The sequence below is a fragment of the Diadema setosum genome, chromosome 1 (genome assembly GCF_964275005.1).
Source record: "Diadema setosum chromosome 1, eeDiaSeto1, whole genome shotgun sequence".
NCBI classification, from domain to species: Eukaryota; Metazoa; Echinodermata; class Echinoidea; order Diadematoida; family Diadematidae; genus Diadema; species Diadema setosum.
The window spans coordinates 20836856-20861976 of NC_092685.1; the positions used below are offsets into that span (position 1 = coordinate 20836856).

The 25121-nt window shown below is 38.6% G+C and overlaps 1 protein-coding gene across 1 annotated transcript in view; it reads right to left on the reverse strand.

Annotated features, from left to right (window-relative positions):
- LOC140234811 (exportin-1-like) overlaps positions 1-24102 on the reverse strand; it is a 31407-nt gene extending 7305 nt beyond the window's left edge. Inside the window, exons 1-17 of the mRNA XM_072314852.1 lie at positions 23876-24102; positions 17705-17900; positions 15217-15318; positions 12870-13004; positions 12421-12581; positions 11288-11402; positions 9287-9406; positions 8148-8276; positions 7009-7167; positions 6621-6821; positions 5916-6054; positions 5440-5543; positions 4615-4849; positions 2253-2416; positions 1908-2042; positions 881-985; positions 85-270 (exon numbers count right to left, since the gene is read on the reverse strand). Coding sequence (XP_072170953.1) covers positions 85-270; positions 881-985; positions 1908-2042; positions 2253-2416; positions 4615-4849; positions 5440-5543; positions 5916-6054; positions 6621-6821; positions 7009-7167; positions 8148-8276; positions 9287-9406; positions 11288-11402; positions 12421-12581; positions 12870-13004; positions 15217-15318; positions 17705-17830 — 2316 coding nt within the window. The 5' untranslated portion in view covers positions 17831-17900; positions 23876-24102. The remainder of the gene's footprint in view (positions 1-84; positions 271-880; positions 986-1907; positions 2043-2252; positions 2417-4614; positions 4850-5439; positions 5544-5915; positions 6055-6620; positions 6822-7008; positions 7168-8147; positions 8277-9286; positions 9407-11287; positions 11403-12420; positions 12582-12869; positions 13005-15216; positions 15319-17704; positions 17901-23875) is intronic.
- Positions 24103-25121: the final 1019 nt, after the last annotated feature.

The following is a 25121-nucleotide window of genomic DNA, read 5'->3' on the forward strand; positions in this document are numbered from 1 at the left end:
CTATCTTCTTCTAATGCACATCCGACTGGAAAGGGGTAACCGAAATGAAGAGAACAAAGTGTATTGAGAGACAAAGACACTCACCATGGCAGGGTCCGTTGACCTGCTGACCCAGCCAGAGATGAGCTTCAGGGTCTCTTTCTTGACCGTCCTCATGCTCCTTATGACCGGCTGCTTGGTGACCTGTACGCCGTTCTGCTGGATCGCCCCCGAGATGTTCTCACTCATGCACTTGTACACGTTCAGCATATCCAGGTATATTCTTCCCAGCTACACAACAGAAATCGGTGGAAGAAGCACACATAAATAATTCAATTTTCACGTGGAGGCTCTCTTAAAACTGGGCAAATCTCCTAAACACCAGAGTGATCTCGTTTTGCTTTCGAGTGATTTTAGACAAATATGTGAGAAAAATTTCGAAACACTATCAAATCATAATGAGTGGAGGAGTGAGAAATACCTCATAATTTTGAATATCAACAGCATATTTACTGTTTAACATGTTGTAGGAAACAAAACAAAAGTGAATATGTCACATAATTCCTTTTCTCTCTCCCTCTCTCTTCTTTCTTTCTTTCTTCTCCTAACCTTAAGACTAAAAGCGCCATGAGCATCTTTTGATGGACTGTTGCGCTATAAAAGTATACACTATTATTATTATTATTATTATTATATAGAAGTTCCTATGTCATGTATGATTCTAGTGGTTCAACATTGAATGCAATTACAGTGATGCGTCAAGAATCCCTTGGGGCAAAGACATTTGGAAAAAAAATAGCAGGAGAGGGGGAGAGTGGTATTGGATATACAGACTCAGAACAGAGAAGGATAATGACAGAGGACTGAATAATAGTAAATAATAATTTTGGGTGACGCTTACCTGGATCACAAACGGATGTCCGATGGCTTTACAGGCCCTCACATTTGTCTTTAGAATACTTCCAAGCTGTTTGACAACGTCATGGTCTTGAAGTTTGTCAACATTCTGCACATATGTTTAGGAAACAAGATGAACATGACAGAATTTGTAGTCATGAATAGGGAAATCATTCAATGTCTCCATTTACCCCTAAGATACAACAAACCTGCCACACATTCACTGCAAAACTTGCTCCTTTTGACTCTATCTTTATTTCTTTCCTTGCCTTATATTAGCTGCAGATGATTTCGCCATAATTCCCCGACAACAACTGAGATGAAATATCGAGGGGCAAGGCGGTTAACAAATTGAACTTATCAGAGGCACCATCTGCACAGCAAGCTTCCAAATTGTGAGCATGTTTCCATAGTTATTTTGAATAATAACATCAATGCCTGAAAGCTTCTTGTGCCCCTCTGTTGCAGGCACTGCATATGTTGCATAATTGACAATGTTGCATATTCGGGAATTTCGTCAGTCAATAAATATTCGCAACATAAAGAACTCGCCAAGATATTGCCTCCACCAACACAAATGCATTGTGCATCATCTCTGAGGTGAAAAATCGTTAACTTATCCTTTTTCATTCCAGCAATGTGGTGCTTGCTTGCCAATTCAACCACACGTGAAAATTGCTCCACAAATCCAAATTCGCAAAGTAAATGGTGGATCCAGTATTCAAATAATGGCACTCCTTCCATAGTTGGTGCAAAGACCAAAAAAAAAAAAAAAAAAAAAATGGAATGATACGCCAGTGATGTCCATATCCATAATTAATTTCATTTGGTGATTCCAAAATTCCTTTTCTACGAAAGAATAAAATTTTCTCAAATTCATGATCATTTCATATTTCATCACTGCTCCTATTTGTCACATAGCTACCATCACTTGGAACCTGACACCAGTCATCAAAAAACTCATACACACACAAAACCCCACAGAAAGGCTGGGAGAGGGAACCTGGAGTGGAGGTTGCCTTCATCCTTACCTTTGTAGCTTGCTGGATGATGTTATCCCAGACTTGGTTGGGCAGCAGCATGTACTTCTCAATCAGATGCTCCTGGACCATGCTTTCTGACTGGGCACTGATCATGTAGCCTACTGCCTCATAGAATGTGTGCACCTGTTGTGAGAGAATCAAGGGTTGCTCTCTATCATAATGCCTCAGTTCTTGGGTTAGACAACCACAATATACTTTCACACACTTCCTTGCTCTCAGTTCTTGTTAAAATCTGCCCATTCAATGTCCCTTCTTTTCTCTTCTATCTTCTTTAGCTTAATTACAACCCTTAAAAGATACTATTAAGCAGTGGACATGCTCCCTGTCCCTCACCTGCTGGGGTTGAAGGTCACAGATGATGGTGTTGATGTTGTTCAAGATCTCTTCCACAAATGGCATCACTTCACCGACCTGTACCTGCACAAAGTGGCGCCGGCACTTCTGCGCGATCTTGATAAAGGTGTCGCAAGCCATGTCCTGGACACCATCGTGGGTCTCTGTAAGTTGCAATAAACATACAAAAGAATGAGCTCAACACAACCTGCGACCTATCGATCCACAGAAGCTCATCATCCTGTACTGGAACAAGCAATTCAAGCACTTGCACATGCAAACAAAAATAAAAAATGAAAGTAAAAGTGAAACTGACCACTTGAAATGAGCTGTTTGAAAGGAGTCAAGATCATTTTGTTTTCCCTTGAACATAACTTTTATGAGAACTTGGTCTAGAAAGAAAAACACAAACATTCCCTGAAGAAAAGGCAGTTACCTTGCAAACAGAAACATTCAGAACTTAAAAAAGAATAAATGTGAAGTTCAAGAAATATAGCTTTATCACCAAATGCTAACTCATTACAGTTTATGCAAGATGTGCTGCACATGTCTTTAATGAAAGGCACATTAGCAATGACAAGTATATCTTGATGTGGAATGTACACCTGTGTTGTGTTCATTTGTATTTATTGTCTCTTTCATATGTGATAAAAGAAGAATGATTACACTGATAAACAAAGAAAAAATCATTCAATAAGTAATACCCATAAAGTAAAAGACTTTCACATCCAACATGACATCAACAGATGCCTTCACAAGGCAAAGTTTCCTCAATATCAAATGAAAAAAAAAAAAATTGTCATGCACGTGACATTCAACATCAGAACGCAGAGGGCATCCATGGAATGCGTTGTATTTCTGATTCATGCACACTGTCAGAACTGATTGCCAAAATTCTGGGAACTCACTAGAAACATCTGTACTCTTTTCCACTGTTTCCCAATCTAATGTGTACAGACAAAAGTTGGAAAGACCATAAGGCACGAGGCAGATACATGGACAACACTGCTTTCTGACAGACAAAAAACGCACTTGGGTGTTCCCAAACAAACATGTGGCAGTTCATGCATGAATCAAAGCAACACATTGCATGAATTACCCTGCTGCGGTACAGTTCACAACGATCACAAAATACAAAACACACTCACAAAGCCCACACATAACAAAAAAACACGGACATAGGTTTACAATTATTAGTGGATTGCAGGGTACCCAATTATGCAGTCATATGCAAAAAGGGAAATCCCCACCAAACTTTCCCTCATCTCTTTCTATTTTTCTTTCTCTTTCTCTCCAATAGAACAAATAAGCCAGCTGCTCCTTCTGTCTTAAGGTAATTTACAATATTATTCCTTATGCAAACACACAACAAAACAATTACATATGAACATATGAATGCACCATATTGCATAATAACACTGCTTCACTGTAATTGTTAAACTGTCACACAGTTGCTATGACACGCAAATTAAAGGGGTAATTTTGACTTATTGTTACTATCATCATGAGCTATAAACTTGCTGCAACACATACAAAACAAGACACTCTAAGGCTTGCTTTGCTAATACTTTTGCCATGTCTCCCTATAAAGTGAATATGTTTGGGAGTATTTCCTTGTGACAAGCCACTACACACAATTTCCACTACAGAAAATTACACTATGAGACATGCATTACCAAAGAAAAGCTATATGGTGGAGAACTTCACAAAAAACAAATCTAATCACATCACTATCTCATCTCACAAGCTGCTACACATAAAGCCACATTAAAGGGAAGGTAAACCCAAAGAGCAATGTGGATTGAGTGAAAGCAGTAATATTAGTAGAACACATCAGTGAAAGTTTGAGAAAAATCGGACAATCGATGCAAAAGTTATGAATTTTTAAAGTTTTGGTGTTGGAACCGCTGGATGAGGAGACTACTAGAGGATATGACGTATGAGTGGACAACAATACAAAGAAAATATAAAGGATATTCAACAAAAATTCACTTTTCTAGAATTATGAAAGAGCAGTGGACCAACCGCTTTCAGAAAGCAGGGGGAATAATTGCTACCCTTAACATATGTCAATATCAAGTTGATGGAATTTGTAATTTTCATGAAAAATGGATTTTTGTAGTATTTTCTTTATATTTTCTTGATATTGTAGTCCACTCATACGTCATAACCTCTAGTAGTCTCCTCATCCAGCAGTTCCAACATCAAAACTTTAAAAATTCATAACTTTTGCATCGATTGTCCGATTTTCTTCAAACTTTCACTGATGTGTTCTACTAATGTTGCTGCTTTCACTCAATCCACATTGTTCTTGGGGTTTATCTTCCCTTTAAGGAAAGACAGTTTTAAGGTTGCAACTTACCGTGCATGAACTCAAAGAGCTTGTTGACGACCGTCTTGAGGAATTTCCAGTGTGCCCGTAAAAACCTCGGGTACTGGCCGACAACATACATGATGTTGGAGGCAATGATAGCCTTGTTGTCCTTGCCACGCTTCTGTTCGCACAGCCCCAGGAGCTCCTTGATGACAGTGACCAAGAATCGCTTCTCGTCCTCCTCGTGCATGGCACCACTGATGGAGCCTATGGCCCAGCAGAGCTGTGGGTTCAAAAGGGTTAAACATGGCCGTTCAATAACATGTCACCACATTGAGATATCTACAATAATGTCAACACAGATGCTCTCCCAAAAGGATAGCATACTATAAAACCATAAATATTTGCAGCATCAAACTTTCATGAATTACCACTAGCATTCAATGCATCGTGTGGGCAAAACCTTTCGCATGTATCTTACTTCTGCGAATCCTGGCTCCTCACCAAATTCATGAAAGTTTCATGCAACAAAAAATTCTGGTTTTACAGTACCAGTACACCGGTTCAAAGTGGCAAACACTCAGCTAGGTCTGGCTGTGATTTGGTGAAGTATTCTGGGAAAACATCCGACAATGTCTGAAAGACACTGTGTACCAAACACATGACAAATTCAACCCTAGATTATTCTTCCTTTTCATAATGCCCTGTACAATTTAGTCATTGTTATTTTTGTTTTACTTCCTTGCTAGGACCATGCAAAAAGTGAAACTTACGCGAGTGTATGACTAAATAATCACGTCTTTGTTATATTTCTAAGCATTTTTAACCCCCTAAATGACACATTCAGTAACGCAAGCATGTACACAGACTCACAGTGTTGAGATTCTTCCATGACCACTCTTGCCCGTTGACCTGGAGCTGCAGCTTTTCCGTCATGATAGTTTCCGTGTCTGTGTAGTCCAAGTGGGTCAGGTACACTGCAGAATGAAAAGATCACAGGCCATCAGAGATCAAGTATCTGTGCTACGTGTCTGGTTGGCAGACAATCAGATCAATTTTACAGATGTTAAGTAAAATCAAAGAAAAGCATACACATACTCCTGCATGAAGACACACTACATTCCATACATGAGCAAATAAAAATATTCATTATTTGCATTTTTCTTTTCTTTCTTTCTTCTTGCCACTGGAGCACCACAATGACTAGATGAACAAGTTCCTTCAGTCTGTGAATGTGGGTAGATACACAGTATAATGAGTTTGGTTATTTACAAATATCCACGGAGCATCAGTAGAAGTAGTTGCAGGAGAGTAATTTCACTAACTTCTTTAATCGTGGGTAAACTTACCAAGTGTCTCTCTCATATTCTTGTACATGTTGATGGAGTCTGTGTCCTTCATGAACTCCCTCACGACTTCTCCCTGGTCATTCTCAACGACTAGTACTTCTTCGGGTTTGGCCATCCGAGAAATCATGATTCTTCTTACCTGTTTGCAAAAGATTCATGAAAAGGACTTAATAATGGTCAAACATCACAATAAGTGAATGACGCAGTGTGAAATATATGCAGTGAAGACAACACATGAGAGAATGGTCCAATAATAAAATCTATTATGTGATCCTTTTATTTCTACAAACAAAAACCAATAGAAACATCACCAAAACAATGACTGTCACATATTTGCACACGAGTTTGTCTGCACTGTTTGATGGAACTGTAAATTATGTTATAGGGCTTGCTCTATGGGCCCTGTTTGAACAAGATTTGGGTTGAAAAATATAAAGAAAAAACAACATATCAATGTTTCATTTAATTTTTTACAAAATTACACCCAATATGATCATATGTTAACGTCATTGATTTAACTCAAGCACTCTTTGTATTAAATGCTGTCAGCAGAAATGCCTACAAAAAAAAGACAGCATTATTTCTTCCATAGAAATGAGCAGTATAGTCCCGCAGCGGATATGGTATGCTTGGGAATTCCTTTCAAAGTACCACTGTTGAAACATCTTACAGATGGTAAACGTGACTGGGCATGCAAGAACTCACTCTTGATAGTACGTGTAGGTACAGCTGCCGGCGGGGCGGGACACTAGAGTTGGCGCTCCCAAGCAGCAGAGGCGAGGAAGGAGTGGACGGGAAGGGGCTCTCGCGGTAGAGCTCAGAGGCTAGTGTGTTCCAGTACTCCAGGCAGATCTTGAATATTTCCGTCTCTTCTACCTCGGAGATGAGGAGCAGGTAGTGGTGTGCCTGTAAGGAGATATGGAGAAAGCGCGTATGAAATGGTTACTCATGAATCACTCAAAAAATATAATTGTTTTCATACAAGACAGGAAGCGACAGACAGGGTTCAGACTTGACAACGCAGCACGATGACCGTGGTCTGTCTGCACATTTCTTAAAACTGCACGATTAACAATCAGGAAATCATCCCTACCTCGAGCAGGATTTCATGAAACTCCGGTTTCTTCTCGATGAGCTCCACATGCTCCTTGAAGAAGGTGCAGAGGAAGAGACTCAAGTTCTGGATGAAGTTCTGCTCCTCATCTCTCCCATTTGCATAGGCTTGCTTAATGTTGGTGGTAGAAGGCAGCATCTGGGTAAATAGAACCAATTTGAAGAAAGAAATTTCCAGTGAGATACAACAACCTCATATTAACAGTAGTTGCACAAACACAGCCGAGAATCTACACATCTGTTACCATGAACGTGACACTAAGAAATATAAAACGATGTAATGCAACACAAGCATTTATTGATATTGTTTGGACAATCTTATGATTTCTGAAAAACATACTATGCTAGTCCCGGCCCTGAGAGGGCCCTCCCTGGATCTGCCACAAAAACAAACTTGAAAGTAAACTCAACAATGTGGTGTTCACTCAGAACACTTATGGTTTTACAGTAGATTTCTATCAAAAAAAAAAAAAAAAGAAGAAAAGAAGAAAAAAAAAAATATTCGATTATGGGAGTTCTTGGGTCCCCTGGGGGTCGAAGGGGGGGGGGGGTGTGGATGGTGCCCATTTGTGTACAAATATCTTTTTTTGTTCACCCTAGTGATAATACCTGCTAAGTTTAGTGACAGATTTGACCTTGTGTTTTTACGAAGATGAATATTTGAAATTGGCCCTCACTTTGGTCCCACACCCCCATCTTAGAGAACCAAAACCTCAGAATCAGAGAATCACCTTTTTTTCTTTTTTTTTTCTCCCTAGAAAACTACTCTTCATAACTGTTGGCGAGAATAAATGCAATTATGTTTTTGCATATTTTTCTCAGTGAATAAGTTCTGTCCGTCCCAACACTTGAGAAAATGAAAATTAGTTGTGTGTGTGTGTGCGTACAATACAAATGGAGAGCTGCTCAACAATAAGATCACACAGAGTTGTCAATTTGTCTTACTCCATAAACCTGTACTTTTCATGATTTTTTTTTTTTTAAATGTCAGATTTTCCCCCAGCTTTTCACTGATTTACTTTTCTGATTTTGTTTCTGCTCTCATACAAAGCAGCATATTAACAGGATGGAATTTTTTTTTTAACCACGACACCAAACAATTCCACTGGAAGCACTGACCTGTTTCAGCTGCGTCATTGTGAGTGTGAAGAGCACCACAAACTGCTGGTCGTATTGGCTAACGTTCACTCCAGCAATCTCCGTCAGGCACTTCAACGTCACGTTCCGGAACATCGGCACGTTCAGGAACTGTTTCACGAGATAAAATGCATTTCTATAAAATATGGAGAAGGCGAACGAACAATGTTCCTGACGGAGCATTCACATCACCAGACAAACACGACAATATCAACAGAGCATAATCATAGTACAAGTTTACAAATTTGGGAGATAAGTGAAGTGAGTCAATTTTCATGGGATTATTGATTTCAAGGTCTTTTTTCCAGGTCCTCAATGGAAAACAGTCTTCCATAAATTTTTCTAAACATGGCAAAAGCAACTTGACTCCAATCTGCAGCTACCTGTAAGGGGAATGTCTCCACTTACTCAAGTGATCACTTTTTCTAATCACCAGTGTGGCCCTTCATTTGCAATTAGATGAAGTTCATAAATCTTGACTTTTTAACTTAAGTACTGACCTATATGTAATGTCCATTGCACAAGGAAAATTTGCCCAAATTCATGACCAATTTTATTTGCTAAATTCATTGACCCTTGACCATTGCTGCCAAGGTGGAGTGACCATTGACCTCAATTTCTGACCTTGCCCATCATCAATTACTTCATCTGAAGTAATTTTTCATATTTGATATCTTTCTAGCGAGTCATATCACGACTAAGCATTCCTATCTAAAGTCATAGCTGCAAGAGACATTTTCAGCTGAAGTTCGTTGACCCTGACCTTACGGGAACTTCTTTTCTAAAAATCTGATTAATGCATCACCATCACATGTAGAACACTGTGAACAAATATTAGAAAAAGTTGCAAAGGATATTTTCTCTCACATTCTGCTAAAAGATCTAGGGTACCAAGACCGAGAGACAGACGGACAGATAGACAAGCTCAAACATCATGCTTTAGAACCCTTAGCAGTAGAGGTATAACCCCCCCCCCCCCTTCAAAAAAAAAAACAAAAAAACAAAAAAACAAAAAAAAAACAAAAAAAAAAAAAACACTGTACATCAAAGTGCACCAAACCACATGCCACCAAGGGGACACACAGAACAGATTTATCAATGAAATGCACCACGGAACTCACCTTGTAAATAAGTGTGCTTATCAACTTTGTCTCGTAGATGTATCCGAGTGGAATCCAGTTGAGAAAGCGTAGTAACGTTTCCAAGCATGATCCAACGAGTGCAGCATTTTGAGAATTATCCTGACAAGACAAAGTGACATGTAGTGTTTCAAATTACAGGTTGCCCTATGCTACATGAAACATGCCCCAGTCTACATTGAATGCTGGTGATGTCAATTGCCGTAACATGTTACTTGCGATGATATGTACATGCATTGTTTAAAAAAACCTCCATACGATCAGGTCAAGTACTATGTCTTCATTTCTGCATGAAATCATCTATCTTTGCTTTAGGCAGTTCGATGACTAAGCAACTTCTTTTTCTCACACGGCACAGGCCAGAATCATAAAGTCAGATACATCATTATGTGCAATATCACAGATCTAGATCTACAATCTTCAACAGTTGTTTTATTTACTTCATGTCAAAGGTCATTGTCACCCTATACATAATTTGTCTGGGGATTTGCATTTAGCACTTTAAAAGCTGCCGTCACGAGTGGTTTACTCTCATCGAGTCAGTTCCAGTTGGATCACAAAACATTGGCAAAAGGCCAATGTTGACACAGCAGTCTGACAAGAATGCAATCAATGGTCTCTTGAATGCACTTATGGAAGAATGCTGTCATGACGCATGTGAAAATGTCATTCACTGCTCATTTCAGACTTGCTCCTCTACTCAAGAAAAAAATTGTCTTTAAAACTTCAAAAAAATTATAAAAAAGAAAACAACATTGTTACACCATATAAAAAAAAAGAAACAGCAAGCTGGAAGTATGTCACATCACTATATACTGAAAGGTCACTGAAAGGTAACTGAAAGACAATAATCTTTATTAATATTGGAACAGAGATCTAAATTTGAGAATACGACCATAGGTAATTTTAACTGAACCAATCTCAAATGTTGCTAAACCTGTTTCCAATCTAACGAGGGTCAAGGTGCTACCAAACATAACAAGTTATATAAGGTCCATCTCTACATTTTGAAGAATCCACACTCACAGCATCTAAGATCAAATTTCATGTTTTCAACTTATGCAGAGTGTTTTCCCCTTGTTTCAATATGCTGGAATCTTAAGCTAGCCCAGCCAAAACATTTTCCCCTGATAGACATGAGATGACGTTATCTAGTAGAGCAGTTGTAATATTAAAGGACTGTACAGTACTGGTTGGGGTGGAGATTCATGTTTTGAACATTCCTAAGTGAGATAATGAGAAACCTCTTATGAAATATGAAAGAGCATGTAATTTTAAGGACTCAACGTTTATCTGATGAAAATTGGTTTTCAAATGGCTGAGATATCCAAAAAAGTGATAATAATAAAAGGCGACAGGCCACGCCTTTTATTAGGATCTCGTTGTTTCACCTTGTTTTTAGATATCTCAGCCATTTCAAAACCGATTTTCATCAAATAAACTTTTGATACCCTTTAGAATTGCATGCCCTTTGACATCTCATAGAGTGGTTTCTGAATATCTCGCAAAATGTTAAAAGCTAAATCCTCACCTCAACCAGAACTGTACACACGCTTTAAAGCAGTTGTAATATTTGCAAGTCATTAATAAGTCTGCCAAAATTTTGGCCATGAGCACTACAGTGGCACTTCTCCAAAACACACTACTAAAATGCATGCAGCCATGTGAAAGGTCTAATCTGCGTCTTTCTTGTGGGGTAGTACATGATAAACCATTGCTGTACATGGACGCAGGTTGACACTTGGCTTCTTGGGATACACAAGGGTTTCCAAGATGCATTAGTCTACAGTACACTCACAATCACATGGGCAGAGGAATACACACATACAATCAGCACAGACACAGACACAGACACATACAATCAGCACAGACACATACACATACACAAACAAACAGACAGACAGACGGACGGACGGACAGACGGACTGACAGACAGACACACACACCATACAGCAACACGCCCAAGAAAGAATAGTGACCTACCATGACAAACTGGCACAGCTGGAACACCTGAGAGAACTCATTACACATGCTGTCCTTGAGATGCTTGGCCTTGGCCTGGGTCATCTGTCCACTGGAGAAGTCAAACACTTCCTCACTGCAGAGAAAAGCAAACATCCAAGACCAGAGTCATTTGCTTAGCTATCCACTTGCAGAGAAGCCTGGGTTATCCAGGGTTCATTTTTTTTTTTCCTGACCACACGCCAGTTACATCTTTGATCCGTATTTCATCATACTGTAAAAGTCGACATTTTCATATGAGTAATTTTTTGAGCTCGGCTGTGTAAGATGAATTAGCTGTGTTTTTAATTCTGAGGTATCAGGACATCAAATGCTGGAACATATGGCATGCAAAAATATTTGTGTCATTTCATTTTTGCGCTAGCTTCTTGTGCAAAATGCGCGAAAATGTCCACTTTTACAGCTAGTCTGTAAAAGGTAGATACATGTACATATCTCTATGCTTTCTTGGTATCGTAAGACATTTTTTTCCATATTCCCCTTTTCATCATATATTCTCCTCCACCCCCCCCCCCTTTTCAATCTTGGTACAGTGCATTCCGTTATAACAAACACGGACATAACAAACTTCCAGTTTTAACAAAGTAAAAATTCGGGCCGCCATATTTCCTGCTCTATGTTTTTTATTGTTTATTTGTTCGCTTATAATGAAATTTCGATATAACGAAAGAAAATTGCCTGTCCCAAGGACTTCGTTATAATGGGAGTCCACTGTACAAAGAAACCAAGAAACAATGGAAAGGAGCAATGATCTAGACTGACATTTAACAGGGTCAACTCAGTCTTGGTTCTAAGCTGGTGTATGGGAATTCAAAAACTATTTTGCAGACAAACTAATGCAAGACTTCCAGCACTTGACTGAAAACACTGGGGAACATAAATATCTAAGCACTTTTTTTTTTTTTCTTACATCTCAGCAACAATGCTCTGAGAATTGTAACCTGCAAGATGGTCAGCACATGAAGCACTGGTACTGCAAAATAATATTGTGCATTCCATAACTTTCTGCACTTCCTTTCTTATGTTTAGAAAACTGCAAAAGGTATCTATAGCTTCAAGGACAGACTGAGGCAGTGATTGGTGTAAGGACATACCTTAGCAGTTTCAAAATGGCAAGGTTATTCTGACACAACGATTCATTTGTCTTGCTTGCTCCAACTATGTCGCTGATGAAGGACGGCCAATTCCTTGGCCATTCATGTTTCAGGATTTGTACCAAGATGATGTTGAGTTTGCTCAGATACACTTTTTCTTTCTGGAAAGGAGAAAAAGAAAACAAGATATGATAACTTCATTTCAGTTGTTAATACAAATAGTAATGATAAACTGTATAAAAAAAATCTGGTTTCTGCACCTATAAGGTTCATGGGAAAATTCTCAAATTATCCTCCCCTGTTTAAACTGCCATGGTACAAGCAGCATTTTCAAAACTGAAATTGAACTTGTTTTTACACATCTAATCTTATTTGAGAACAGGGACTGGAGTGTTAACACAACCACTTGGACAAAATACAAAGGTACACATCTCATTACACAAACTTACATCAGCCATATCCTGTTCTGATGAGATCTTGATGATAAGCCCTACTGTGTACTTCTTGATTCCTTCACACTGTGTCCTTGGCAGCACCTTCCATCGAGTTTTGATGACGTTCTCAAGGATCTGTAGCCCATAGTACTGTTTAGAAGTTGAGACAACATGCTCAAAAATTACCAAGTAATACTGAAACTGAGACCCTTATGTAAAACAAATACACATTAATGAAGAACAATTTGACTGCACAACTTACTGGATACCTCAGCAATCTCACAATGTAACTATATTCCCCACAAATACAGCCCTTCATAAACATCTAGAGGAAGTTAATTAAATCTTTACCACAGACCCAGAGGATTGACTTTCAACTCTCTCAAAAAAGGGAATACTAGTATCTGTCACATCATTTCTATCCATCATTTCTACATGAATATGATCTCCAAGGTATTTTTATTTACTCACGCATATGAGAGCTTCAGAATTTTAATCTTATCTTTTATGTATTCATTAATTTATTTTTTTTTTTTCATCAGCAGTTAAACTAGCCAGTCCACAGGACATTTGTAATTTGTGCATTTCTAAGGAGGGAAAATCTATCATAGAAGGCATGAGGAGGCTGCAGTTTCAGTGTCATGTGTCTCATGAAGAGTTTACAAACACATACATTATGTTTATGAACTCATGAATATACCCTTTGCAAACTGGGCCAAAGTCAATATTCGGAGTATCACCTTGGCATGAAGCACATATTTCAATTATCACATGACACAAACAGTTCAAAATGCCATTTGTAACAGCCATTTCCATACCCCCAGGATTCACCACTCCGGAAGCGATTCTTTACATGGAAAACACGTACAAAACGGCAGATAAATGAAGTCAGAGAGACAGATAGCTAGAGAGTAGGCAGATGGAGTGATTATGAGAGACAGAGAGACAGGCATAGAACTTGCCAGACACTGAACAAACAGAAAACTGTTCTTGTTCCTTCTTCCTTCCCCTATGGCCCTTAAGATCTGTGACAGACTGTTTCATTTACATTAATACTGGATTCTATACATTCTTGAAAAAAAAACCTAACAGAACAATGTTTATTTTTTCACTGGCTTCAATTTCACTTTCTTTTATTTGTGGGTCCTTAAACCTGATATCAGGCCAACGCACTTGTGTAAACAAACACTGCAGTGGCCCAGCATCTTTTGCACACACACGCCGACGGGCAGACAACTCTCCAAACAATCGCTCTTCATTAGCAAATAGTAAACAAAGCATAGACAAGTTATATATCACTTGAAAGAGGATAAAATTCCCTTTTAAATGATATATGACATGCTGCTATTCAATGCACAGTGCAGTCATAGCACTCAGCAGAAGTGAAGTACAGTCATCCAAAAGTTACGAAATCAATTTGTTTGTTTGCTTTCATTCATGGATTAAAAATAGCAAATGTCGTAATTTTACACATCCAGTACCGGAAATGAAATGATCAGAGTGTCAGCTCTCTGGACATATAAATATCATGACCACTGATACAATAATTGCAGGTTTATGTTTATATTTATGACGATGAAGCCATTGCGAGTGCACGGGAAATCCATAGTATAATGTGTGCAACCTTCAGTATGTAGTTTGTTGAAGCGAAACTCGTCACGATAGATACAGCTATACAGCTTTTCAGGTTCGACTGAATTATACAATTATTGTACATACATGTGGATGTACATGTGGGACTATTATCACAGTTGAATCATCGCCCTGCCAGTGTCCAAACCTCCTCAAAACCTGCTGCAGAAAATCCAAAATCGAGTACTCCGTAGGCCCTACAGCTGTACATAGTACCCACTGACACTTCGTGGTTATTCGCGTTATTCCATGTAAACACACATTTTTTCCGATGATTTTTACGATTTTGTTGGCGTTCCATTGACAAAACCTTCTAGAATTATCGCAGTGTAGCAAAGCATTCTGGGATATGTCGTCAAAGGTTAGAAGGTGAAAGAACTTCGGTTTGACGTCGTTTATATGTCATCTCATTCACTACAGGATATTCCGTACAGGTGTATGTGGCCCCTGCGGCATTTGAACAAACTACGGAATATCCCGTAGTTGGCCCGAATAGGGTTAATACAACATTCTCACTTAATCTTTTCAGTTATCACCATGATGATAATGACGCTGACTATGAGAACTTTCATCATATAACAGATTTTGACAGAGTTGATACTTGTTCTGGGCTTTAATCCAACAGGGCCCTGGCTGCATGAGCATGAACAAAAGAGATCTGCGGATCTAAGGGCCAGGAGCAAACTGACTATTTTACCATGTTTTGTCTTAAATTACTTGGTGGATTTACTTTTGTTTGTTGATTGCTGGAGTATTCCAATATGGTGTCCACTCTTGTCCATGCATCAGGATGTTCTTTCAGGCTGGTAAGGATCTGCTGAGCCATTTGTTGCTGTAAGAAATTAGAAGCATTTGGACATCCTTCATTCATGTACACTGCAAATACTTTGCAAATCAGAGGGATGTACTCATTTCTTCCATTTTCCTCACAATACCCCTTCTTTTAGAGACACTGAGTGGATTGTTTTATGTTTAAGGTGAAACCTGAATAATAGAGCATTAACAAACGGTTTAATCAAGCTGTATGCCCCCAAATTGCAACATACATGTAAACGCTTCAGCACAAGTTTCATTCAATAAGGACACAAGAATGTATAATACAATGTACACTGTATCATTGGCGTGCTTCAAGAAGAGGATGAAAAAGTACTGTAACAAAGTAAATGCAATAATCGCAAAAGCTCACTTCAGTCTTTGGATCAGGTAAGCTTTGAAAAACAATTTTCACAAAAACAGACATTATTATAGTGTTTTGTTACAAGCCACATTCAGGCGCTGGACACATCCAAGTTGCCAGTTGAACTGACTTCAAATAAGTTATCGTGATGATTATCACAGTAATCATTTAAGTTTCAAGTTTATTTCACACCTTTAAACAAAAATAAAGCATTTTTAAACAGAACTATAACATATAGAATTTTATATTCAAAAATAACTAAAATACTATTCTACATTTTACACGAAATAGATGGAAATCAGTTCAGATGACATCATATCATCAGACACAAGAAAGCACAGCAGATGTTGGGGATTAGCAAAATCTACTGACCTATTAAGGATAATCCCTTTTTTACTGCTCTTGTTACTTTTTGCTGCAAACCTCAACTAATACAAACAAACTAAAAAACAACAAAGCGTGAACAAAAAAAGGCAATCAATGAAACTTACACAGATAAAAGCTTACATCAGAATTATACATAACAGTCATTAAAAACATCAAATAACTCTTTTGTGAAAGAGTATTAATGAAGCAATCTGAAATTTGTTTATACTTAAAAGTATCAAAATCTATATAAAAGTATATCGTTTATACAGCATAATACTTTTAGTGTGCCATGTACATTGTACTTGTACACTGTAGGCCCTATGCACCGATTGAACTATCATGAGCCAACAATTTGCACAACCATGACTTACACTGCAAGTTGGTTTGCTCTAATGCCACTCTACAAAAAAAAAAAAAAAAAAAAAAAGTTTTTGATTTCTGAATTTCATTGACCCCAGCTCACAACAGCTTGTGATGCTACTTGGAATTTCAGTCTAGGGCATATGTTTAACCTTGTCTACTACAAACGATATGCAACTTGAATTAGGGCAGGAGAGTTTTATGCAGAATGTAACGCCATTTGCAGTGAATTTGACAACTGAGGTGTATTCAGGTGTAGAGCAAACTCCTTTTATATAACCCTATTTTGTACGACTTATTTTCTCCTGGTAATCTATTGTAAAACTGTTCCAGAGATAAGAAACATAACTCAAAGGCAGTCAGAATAGAGATTATCTGCTACAAAAGATACTATAAAGCCAAAAAGCCAGCCCACTCACATTCATGTTGACTTACAGACAGGGGAAAAAGCAAAAAAAAAAGCAAAAAAAAAATATGTACACAATTGTTAAATTTTAATGAGTTTTCATGGACTGAACAATTATATCACTTCCACCATGTACCATGTCAGCTAAATAAGGTATGAATGTATTCATCTGAAATTTCTTCAGTGGTTGTTATTCAAAAGATGCAATTTAATTCTTCATTTTTTGTAACTACTAATAAACATGATACAATTTCACAATAATTTCACATTCCCCCCCCCCCCCCATTTCAGAGAAAAGAAATGGAGTGAAGACGCACGCACATGCCAATTAGAGAGTTGTGGGGGATGAAGGCAGTTTGAAATACCTAGTACATTGTATCACACCAAAGATTCTGAATGCTACATAAACCACATGCTGAGGCAACCTACCATGTCAAACTTGTATGCTGTATCACTTGTCTGATGAAATACATGGAAAGATTACAGATGTACCTCCACTATTAAAGAAGGTTATGTTTCTGCTTTTTTTTTTTTTTTTCCTGTTGTTGGCTTGTTTAAATCTGTCCGTCTGTTTGCATACTATAGCTAAAAAGTTACAAACTGATTTGGATGAAATTTTCTGGAAAAGTTGACGCTAAATCATAATGGCCAGCTTGGTTTTGCAACCCTCAGAGCCACTGCGCTGATGGCCAGAAAGTATAGTGGAGGCAGAGACAGCTGGTTGGCAATAAGGGTACCTACAATGTAGCTGCTAAGGGTGAAGGAATCTACAATGCAGATGATATGAATGTAGTCAACTACAATATGTAGTCTGTGCTCTCCGAGTGCGAATTGAGTTTTTGCTCATGAATCTTTTTCTTTGATGATATCACCCTAATACAGTTATCTATCTAGTTGTTTTCTTACCTCGGGGCCTTCTCCATTGTACATGCAGCCCACCACAGTGTCTAGCAGGTTGATGTCGAGCTTCTGACTAAAGTCGAGCAGCTTGGCTGCCTGCTCAGCCAAGGTGGCCATACTTTGTGAAGGCATTGATCACCCAGGAGCAAGCAACACTTTCTGTCTTGGAGCTGTCCTTGGAGTATCTAGTGCCGACTCCCTGCTGTAAAAGAAGGGTGTAAAAAAGCAACTGATGTATAAATATAAGAGTGAGATACAGGTGGTTCTGTTCAGGTCCAAGTTAATTCTACTGCACTTTTTATTCATTTTTTTTTTTTTTTTTTTTTTTTAAGTGAAAAAGGTAGAAATGCTAGTATGGCCTGATCATACTCAAAAAAAAAAAAATAAATAAATAAATAAATAAAATAAATATTTGGGATAAAATTTGCTCTATGTCTAGGCAAAAAGATACAAAAATCTTCCTGTGAAGCATCATAGCCTTGCAATGTTCAGGTTTTGAAGAGCTTTTATTTTGTGACATTCAGAGCCTTGACATGAAGGGCAAATGTAATGTCTATTACTGCTGATCTGATTAAGTACAGAATTAATGCACTGCAGTGAGAGTGCTTCCCATTATCCATAATCATGCTTTACTTGATGACCGTAGGTGCCACAATAATGCAGCTTTCTTTCAATTGAAGACAGGAACTTAAAACTCAAAACACCAATCAATAAATTCTCCAATTAACAGAATTTACCTGCTTGTACTCATCACTCAAACAAAACTAATACACTACACATAAACAACCTATTGCTACCGTCAGTTATAATTTAATGGTCAATACAAACATAACTAGAAATGTCGCTATGGCGACTGGTATGCCTCCGCCATAATGCATGATTCTCCTAATAGGTCTAGATAGTACATGTGGACAATGTGTGATTACATTTTCACAAAAGTGGCAAAATATCAAAATGACAAGTTTGTCACAGATGTGTTGAATGTTCACCTTCCTTGACCTAGGTTTAATTGGATGAATAGGAGAGCATGTTTTGGGGGATTTAAGGACTTTAACTTGACTTTGACCCATTCATACATTATGCATTGAGTAATTTTCAAGGTACCGGTATGGAGAAAAAGTGCAATTTCTGTATTGAATAGTAAATTGTTACCATTTTCATCTGGCCTTTGACCTTAAATTTCATAAGATAATCACTTTCAGGTAGAACATGCATAAATATGTAGTAAGTTTCAAGATAACTTGAGCCACTTCCGAGATATGGAGGAAAAAGTTAGTTCAGCACTTTTACTTGATCTTTGACCTTTTGAACTTTGAGGCAAAAAAAAAAAAAAAGAAAAAGGAAAAAAAAAAACTTTCCAGAGAATTTCTATTAGGTTACACATGCATACACCAAGAGTTAAAAAAAAAATCCTGCTGGCATTGCATAAACATGAGGGAAACAGTAAAATTTTGAAGTGTTGCATTTGACCTTTGACCCCTGACCTTTGACCCCATGAACCCTACATTCTCTAGATAATCACTGCCAGTCAGTACATGAATATACTATGTTCCATGAAGATAGCTCGAACAATTTTCCAAGGTAGGAGAAAAAAAAGAAGTTTTAATGTTTATACTTGACCTTCTGACCTTTGACCTCATGACCCAAACTTTCACCAGAGAATCTTCATTGGGTAATACATGTACACACCAAGTTTCAAGAAAATATCTTCTGGCATTGCATAGATATGGTGGAAATAGTGAAATTTTATGTATTTGACCTTGACCTTTTGACCTCTGACCTTGAGCATGTGCACCCAAAAGTTGATAGGCACAACTTCACCCCCTAATACACATACATGCCAAGTTTCATTAGGATTCCTCAACAGGTTTTGATAGTTACCTTGTCCACAAAATTCATTACGGACGGACGGACAACCCGAAAACATAATGCCTCCGGCACCACTTCGTGGCGGAGGCATTAAAAAGACATGGCATGATGAAAATTCATCAGCAAATATGAGTAAAAAAAAAAAATTGTCTTCCACTTATGACGAAGGGTTTTCGTTGGTCCCAATAGATTCGACTTAAAAAGCGAGGTTGACTGTTCATACTTGACAGCATCAAGGAACTTTTACATATCAGAACCACCAATATCCAACATAAAGTCACAGTTTGCTGTAATACTTTAATGACTTTAACAAATTTTGCTCTCCTGACCCAGAAATTTACTACATTATGTGTCTACTGATAAGTCACTCATATTCCCCTTTTGGTCAATAAAACTGTGTCTGCAACAGACAAAAAATAGAAATGTCGCTACGGCGACTGGTATGCCTCTGCCATAATGCATGGTTCTAATAGGTCTATAGTACAATGTCTTGACAATGTGTGATGACAGTTTCACACAATTGGCAATTTTATATCAAAATTACAGGTTTGTCACAAATGTGCTGAATGTTCACTTTCCTTGAACTAGGTTTATTTGGATGAATGACTAAGTTGTCAGAGTGCAGGTATTTGGGAATTTGAGGATTTTTACTTGACTTCTGACCCTTTTATAAGTTTATGCATTGAGTAATTTACAAGGCATGGAGAAAAAGTGAAATTTTAGTATTAAATGGTAAATAGTATTTAAACCTGGCCTTTGACCCTTGACCTCCTTAAAGTTCCAAAGAGAATCACTGTTAGGTAGAACATGCATTTCTAGTAGGTATGTAAGAAGTTTTGTTATGATACCTTCAGTTATTTTCAAGATATGGAGGAAGAAGTGAAATTTAGCACTTGCATAAAATTTGACCTTTGACCTTTTGACCTTTGCCCTTTGGGCAAGGAACTTCTCACAAAATATTTATTGGGTAATACATGTACATGACCAATATTTCAAGTTTTCAAGAAAAATCCTGCAGTCATTGCATAAATATGAGGGAAGTAGTGACATTTTGAGGAGTTGATCTTGACCTTTGACCCATGACCCCTAATTTCCTTTGATAATCACTGCCAGTCAGTACATACATACATATGTATTTACTAAGTTCCACAAAGATACCTTGAACCATTTGCGATATATGGAGAAAAGCGTACAATTTCAACATTTTGCCTTAACCCTTGACCTCATGACCTGAAACTCTCTCTGGAGAATCTTTATTTAGTACCATTAGTATATAAACTAAGTTTCAAGAAAATGCCTTCAGGCATTGCATGATATGGGGGAAATAGTGATACTTTGAGCATTTGACCTTGACCTTTTGTCCTTTAGCATGTGCACCTAAAAGTTGATAGGCACAACTTCACCCACTCATACATACAGTGTATACATGTTAAGTTTCATTAGGATACCTCGAACGGTTTTAGCTGTCCACAAAATTGATTACGGACAGAAAGACGGACAGACAGACAACCCGAAAACATAATGCCTCCGACACCACTTCAAGGCAAAACTGCTTAGTTTAAGACACATAGTGAGGAAGACGGATTAAAATGCCACAAATTTCATCCATTCCCCAAAATACAACTATCTTAATTTTGCTCCAAGGCTCAGATTTGTAGCCAAGTCTGGAGTGTTCATGTTCTTTATGTGGGCGACCACTGCATTAGCATAGACTTTGCATGTAAAACATGCATCTATCATGGAAGTGAATACGGGTCTCGCACGGCAACGCTAACACCAGCACCAAACTTGAAATGAAGAAAACGATAATCCCTAGGGGCTAGTGTCAGTCGATGGGGAAAAAGTACGTAAATCGCTAACACAAACGGCGGAGCTTGGCTCAGCAGACGACATTCAACACCGAGCCCAGCACCAACTACTGGAAATACGTCATTATTTTCAGGTCAACTCCCAACACCGACGTGATTTCAAGTTCGGTTTTATCGCCGGTGCTAGTGCTGAGATAGCACTAGCACTAGCACCGAACTTGAAATCACCCTATTAGACGTATTTGTGATGACAAAATTATATCAGACTTCAGTTTCATGGGGTCGATTTGTGTGTGGAGAGGTGAGAATCGCAGAAAAAGGCGCCAAAAATTTTGAGTCGGATCAGGCCTAGCCTAGAGGTGCAGCAGCCCTACATTGAGTGAACCCGCAGGCACTCTTGCTTCAGTGGGTCACTGTACATCAGTTTATTTTTTTAAAAAAAAGTGCATACAGAATTCTTCTTCTTCTTTTCATCATGGACAGTGGACATGTGTGTGTATTAACAAAAATCACTGTGCGAACTTGCAACTATGTCAGATGTGAGACAGATGAGAAGTGAACAAACCCCCTCTTGAGCATCATGGACCAAGGGCCTCATGAATGTCCAGGCTTCATTGCTCATTCATGAGGGAGTGCCTCTGTCAGGAGTGGGTTTCCTGGACTGATCTGAACCCATTAACTTTATCAAATTTTGTCAGGCCACAGATAAATGTTCTTCTTCAACCACATGCAAAAAAAAAAAAGGAAAAAAAGAAGAAACGGGTCTTTCTGTTCACTTTAACTTGTTAGATGTGGCTGAATGGTACACACACATGCATGTGTGGCTGTTAAACCACAGATCGGTGATGTTATATTATCAGACAGCATGGTATTTCCAGGCGCGCACATCTGTATACAATAATGACATTCAGTAACATGGTACGGGTACACACAGAACTTTGTACACTACATGACTAATCTTACAGAGCACTGCATTGTATGGGCCGTAATCGCAAAAAAAAATTGTGACACAAAAATGTAGAAACACTAAGAAATTCACATTTCATGTCAGATTTCATCAGAAGATGTCAATTCATCACAAGATTTTATTGCGTAGAGATTCTAAATTGTTTGAAATGTTACCACATGTTTTATACATGTAGACTTTACACTGTACAATACAAAATTTGAGCCTATTTGCCTATTTTCTCTTTGTCGTCCGCTCGGTCCGAACGTGTACTCTAGTCTGTACTGTGAATCAAGGGGTAGGCTTATTAAGATTCTGGTGCATGGACAAGATGTGACAGACGTTGATTATTCCATTATGAAAATCGCGTCCGGAACAAACAATGCGATTTTACACTGCGCTATCAAACTTTTTATGAGAAGGGGTTAACTTAAATTGAAGCCCATTTTCTGATAATCAGTGTGAATAACTTACTTAATTTTGCAAAATTTGCATTAATCTTCAGGACTTTGTGAATAGACCTGTGTCTAGAATAGGTCCAACATGTTAAAGTGTCAAGAAACCCACACTGTAAATAGTGGGGTTTTTTTGTGTTTTTTTTTTTTTTTCTTTGCCGAAATTTCATCCTGTGATTCAAAGAGGTTTCTACCGGGTCAGTGCACTCCCGTGACAACGAACACGGTTACATTACTCATTTCATAACGTAATTCCGGGTACAATGAAATAGAGGTCTAACGTTAGGCAATAAAGAAATTCAAGCCGCAACATTATCAGCTCTAGAATCCTATGTGTTTTAGTGTTTATTTGTTCCACTTAACAAAATTTCAATACGAGAAAAAAACTGCCAGTCCTGAGGACTTCGTCATAACGCCAATGGGAGTCTACTCTAAAATGACCCAAATTATCCCAGGCTGGCTGGAGCATGTCTAGTAGTAGCACCAGGTCCACATTTTTTCTTGTTTTTGCTCTTTGTCTGATCAGCTGAAAGAAATTTGTGAGATATACAATCATGTGATCTGGACTCCTTAATTACCTAACCTTTGTTTTGAGCTTGACTGATATCTACTAGCCCTAATCATGCTAGTCCATGGTCCCATGGAGTCTGGACGTCTATTAACGTTAGACAGAAGAAGCACAAGCTAGCCCTACATCCATCAACTGACCTGTCGTCATTATTTTGGGCCATACAATGTCAATGGGGCAATGAAAACAAAATGACTTGGCCAGCTTACAAATAGATTTCTAGTTTTCTATAGCTTTAGACCGCTAATTAGTTAAGTATTCTATGTTTCTTTACATTATGGACTATGGAGCACAGACTTCTACAATGTACCCGCACTCGTACATTATCACTGTCATTTGAGGTAGAAATCTAGCAGAAAACCCTGCCGACGATGATACTGCTCCGTGCCTGGCTGGGTGGGATGGCATGGCAGCTTCCACGGCAGCACCAGCTGGTTTTCATGGGGGCAAGTCAGACATGCTGCATGGTGCTCGACAGTCAACCCACCCAGATCACGCTAACTAGCCAATGAGAATGGAGCATTCACTTACTGATTGGCACCCGCTCGCCGTCCGCTCTCGTACCCACGTGAAAATGCCGTGTGAAGTCCCCTTCTGGGTACGCTAAACACGTAGTCTGCAAAGCACTCCCAAAATTTAATCCACTAAAGAGTTTAGGAAGCTACAACAATCATTATCATGTGTGAATGTTATAATTCCAGTCATTTAATTCAACAAACCACGCAGAGTAACGCAAATCCACGTCCGCGTTCGGTCGAAAATGCGTCTGGAGTGATGGAAATTTTTGGCGAAGAAAAACCGGTCAAAACCAGTTTGGCGCAGATTGCTATGCGCGGTGCTTGTCTGTTGTTTATTTCGCTCGGAAATATATGCCACGGGCCGATTTTGGGGGAGCAAAGTAACGATCTGACCAATCGATAATGTATTACATGTGTTGAGATCATATTCTTTTATTCATTCCTGTCATTTTACATGTTCTAGGTGGAATTCATACTAATTACAGACCGATTATACTGCAAAGGTAGAATCTTGCAAAGTATATTCGCGGGCAATGTTCGATTGCGAACGAATGGCGTGTGTAAACATATACAGAGGGCGCTGTTGGTGTTTGAGTCGTCTCATCTCTCCCGCGGCCGGCCCGCCCCGACGCTTCACTTTGCATGCTTGGCCAAACAGCAGCTGTGTACTGTACTACCATGGAGCTACTAACAGAGATGGTACTACCGTACACAACAGTAATGTTGGTTAATAAACAAAATCTATTCGGCATGTCTTCGAATTTTCACTGTCAAGTTATAATGTCAATGATTCAGTTGATGGCGAAACATTGCTAAAACAGAGACTCGATTAGAAAGCCCTGAGTAGCGCAACGCGTCCTGTTTGGTCTGAAACAATTCGCCATTGCATCGACCTTCTTCAAATTTCTTTCATTGCACAACCAATTTAAGCCACATAATTATGATCTGCCACTGCCCTGACATACGGCGATAGGTTATGTTTTCTTCAAGTTATATAAAGTTCATTAATAGTACCTAGGGGATTTCCAGACTTAATTTGTTGCAATTGTATCGCATGTACTCGACCATGAAATTAGCTAAGACTTCAAAGACCCTGCAAGAGATCGCGAGGATAGTGCGCAATCACGAGATCATCACGTGCAGCTAGCCGTAAAATGCTAAAAGCATGATTTTGCATTATCGTAGAGTTTTACAGTGGGAGGTTGAGTAACTATTCGGAATGTGACTCATTCAAAGTTCCACCATGCTGGCCAACAGTT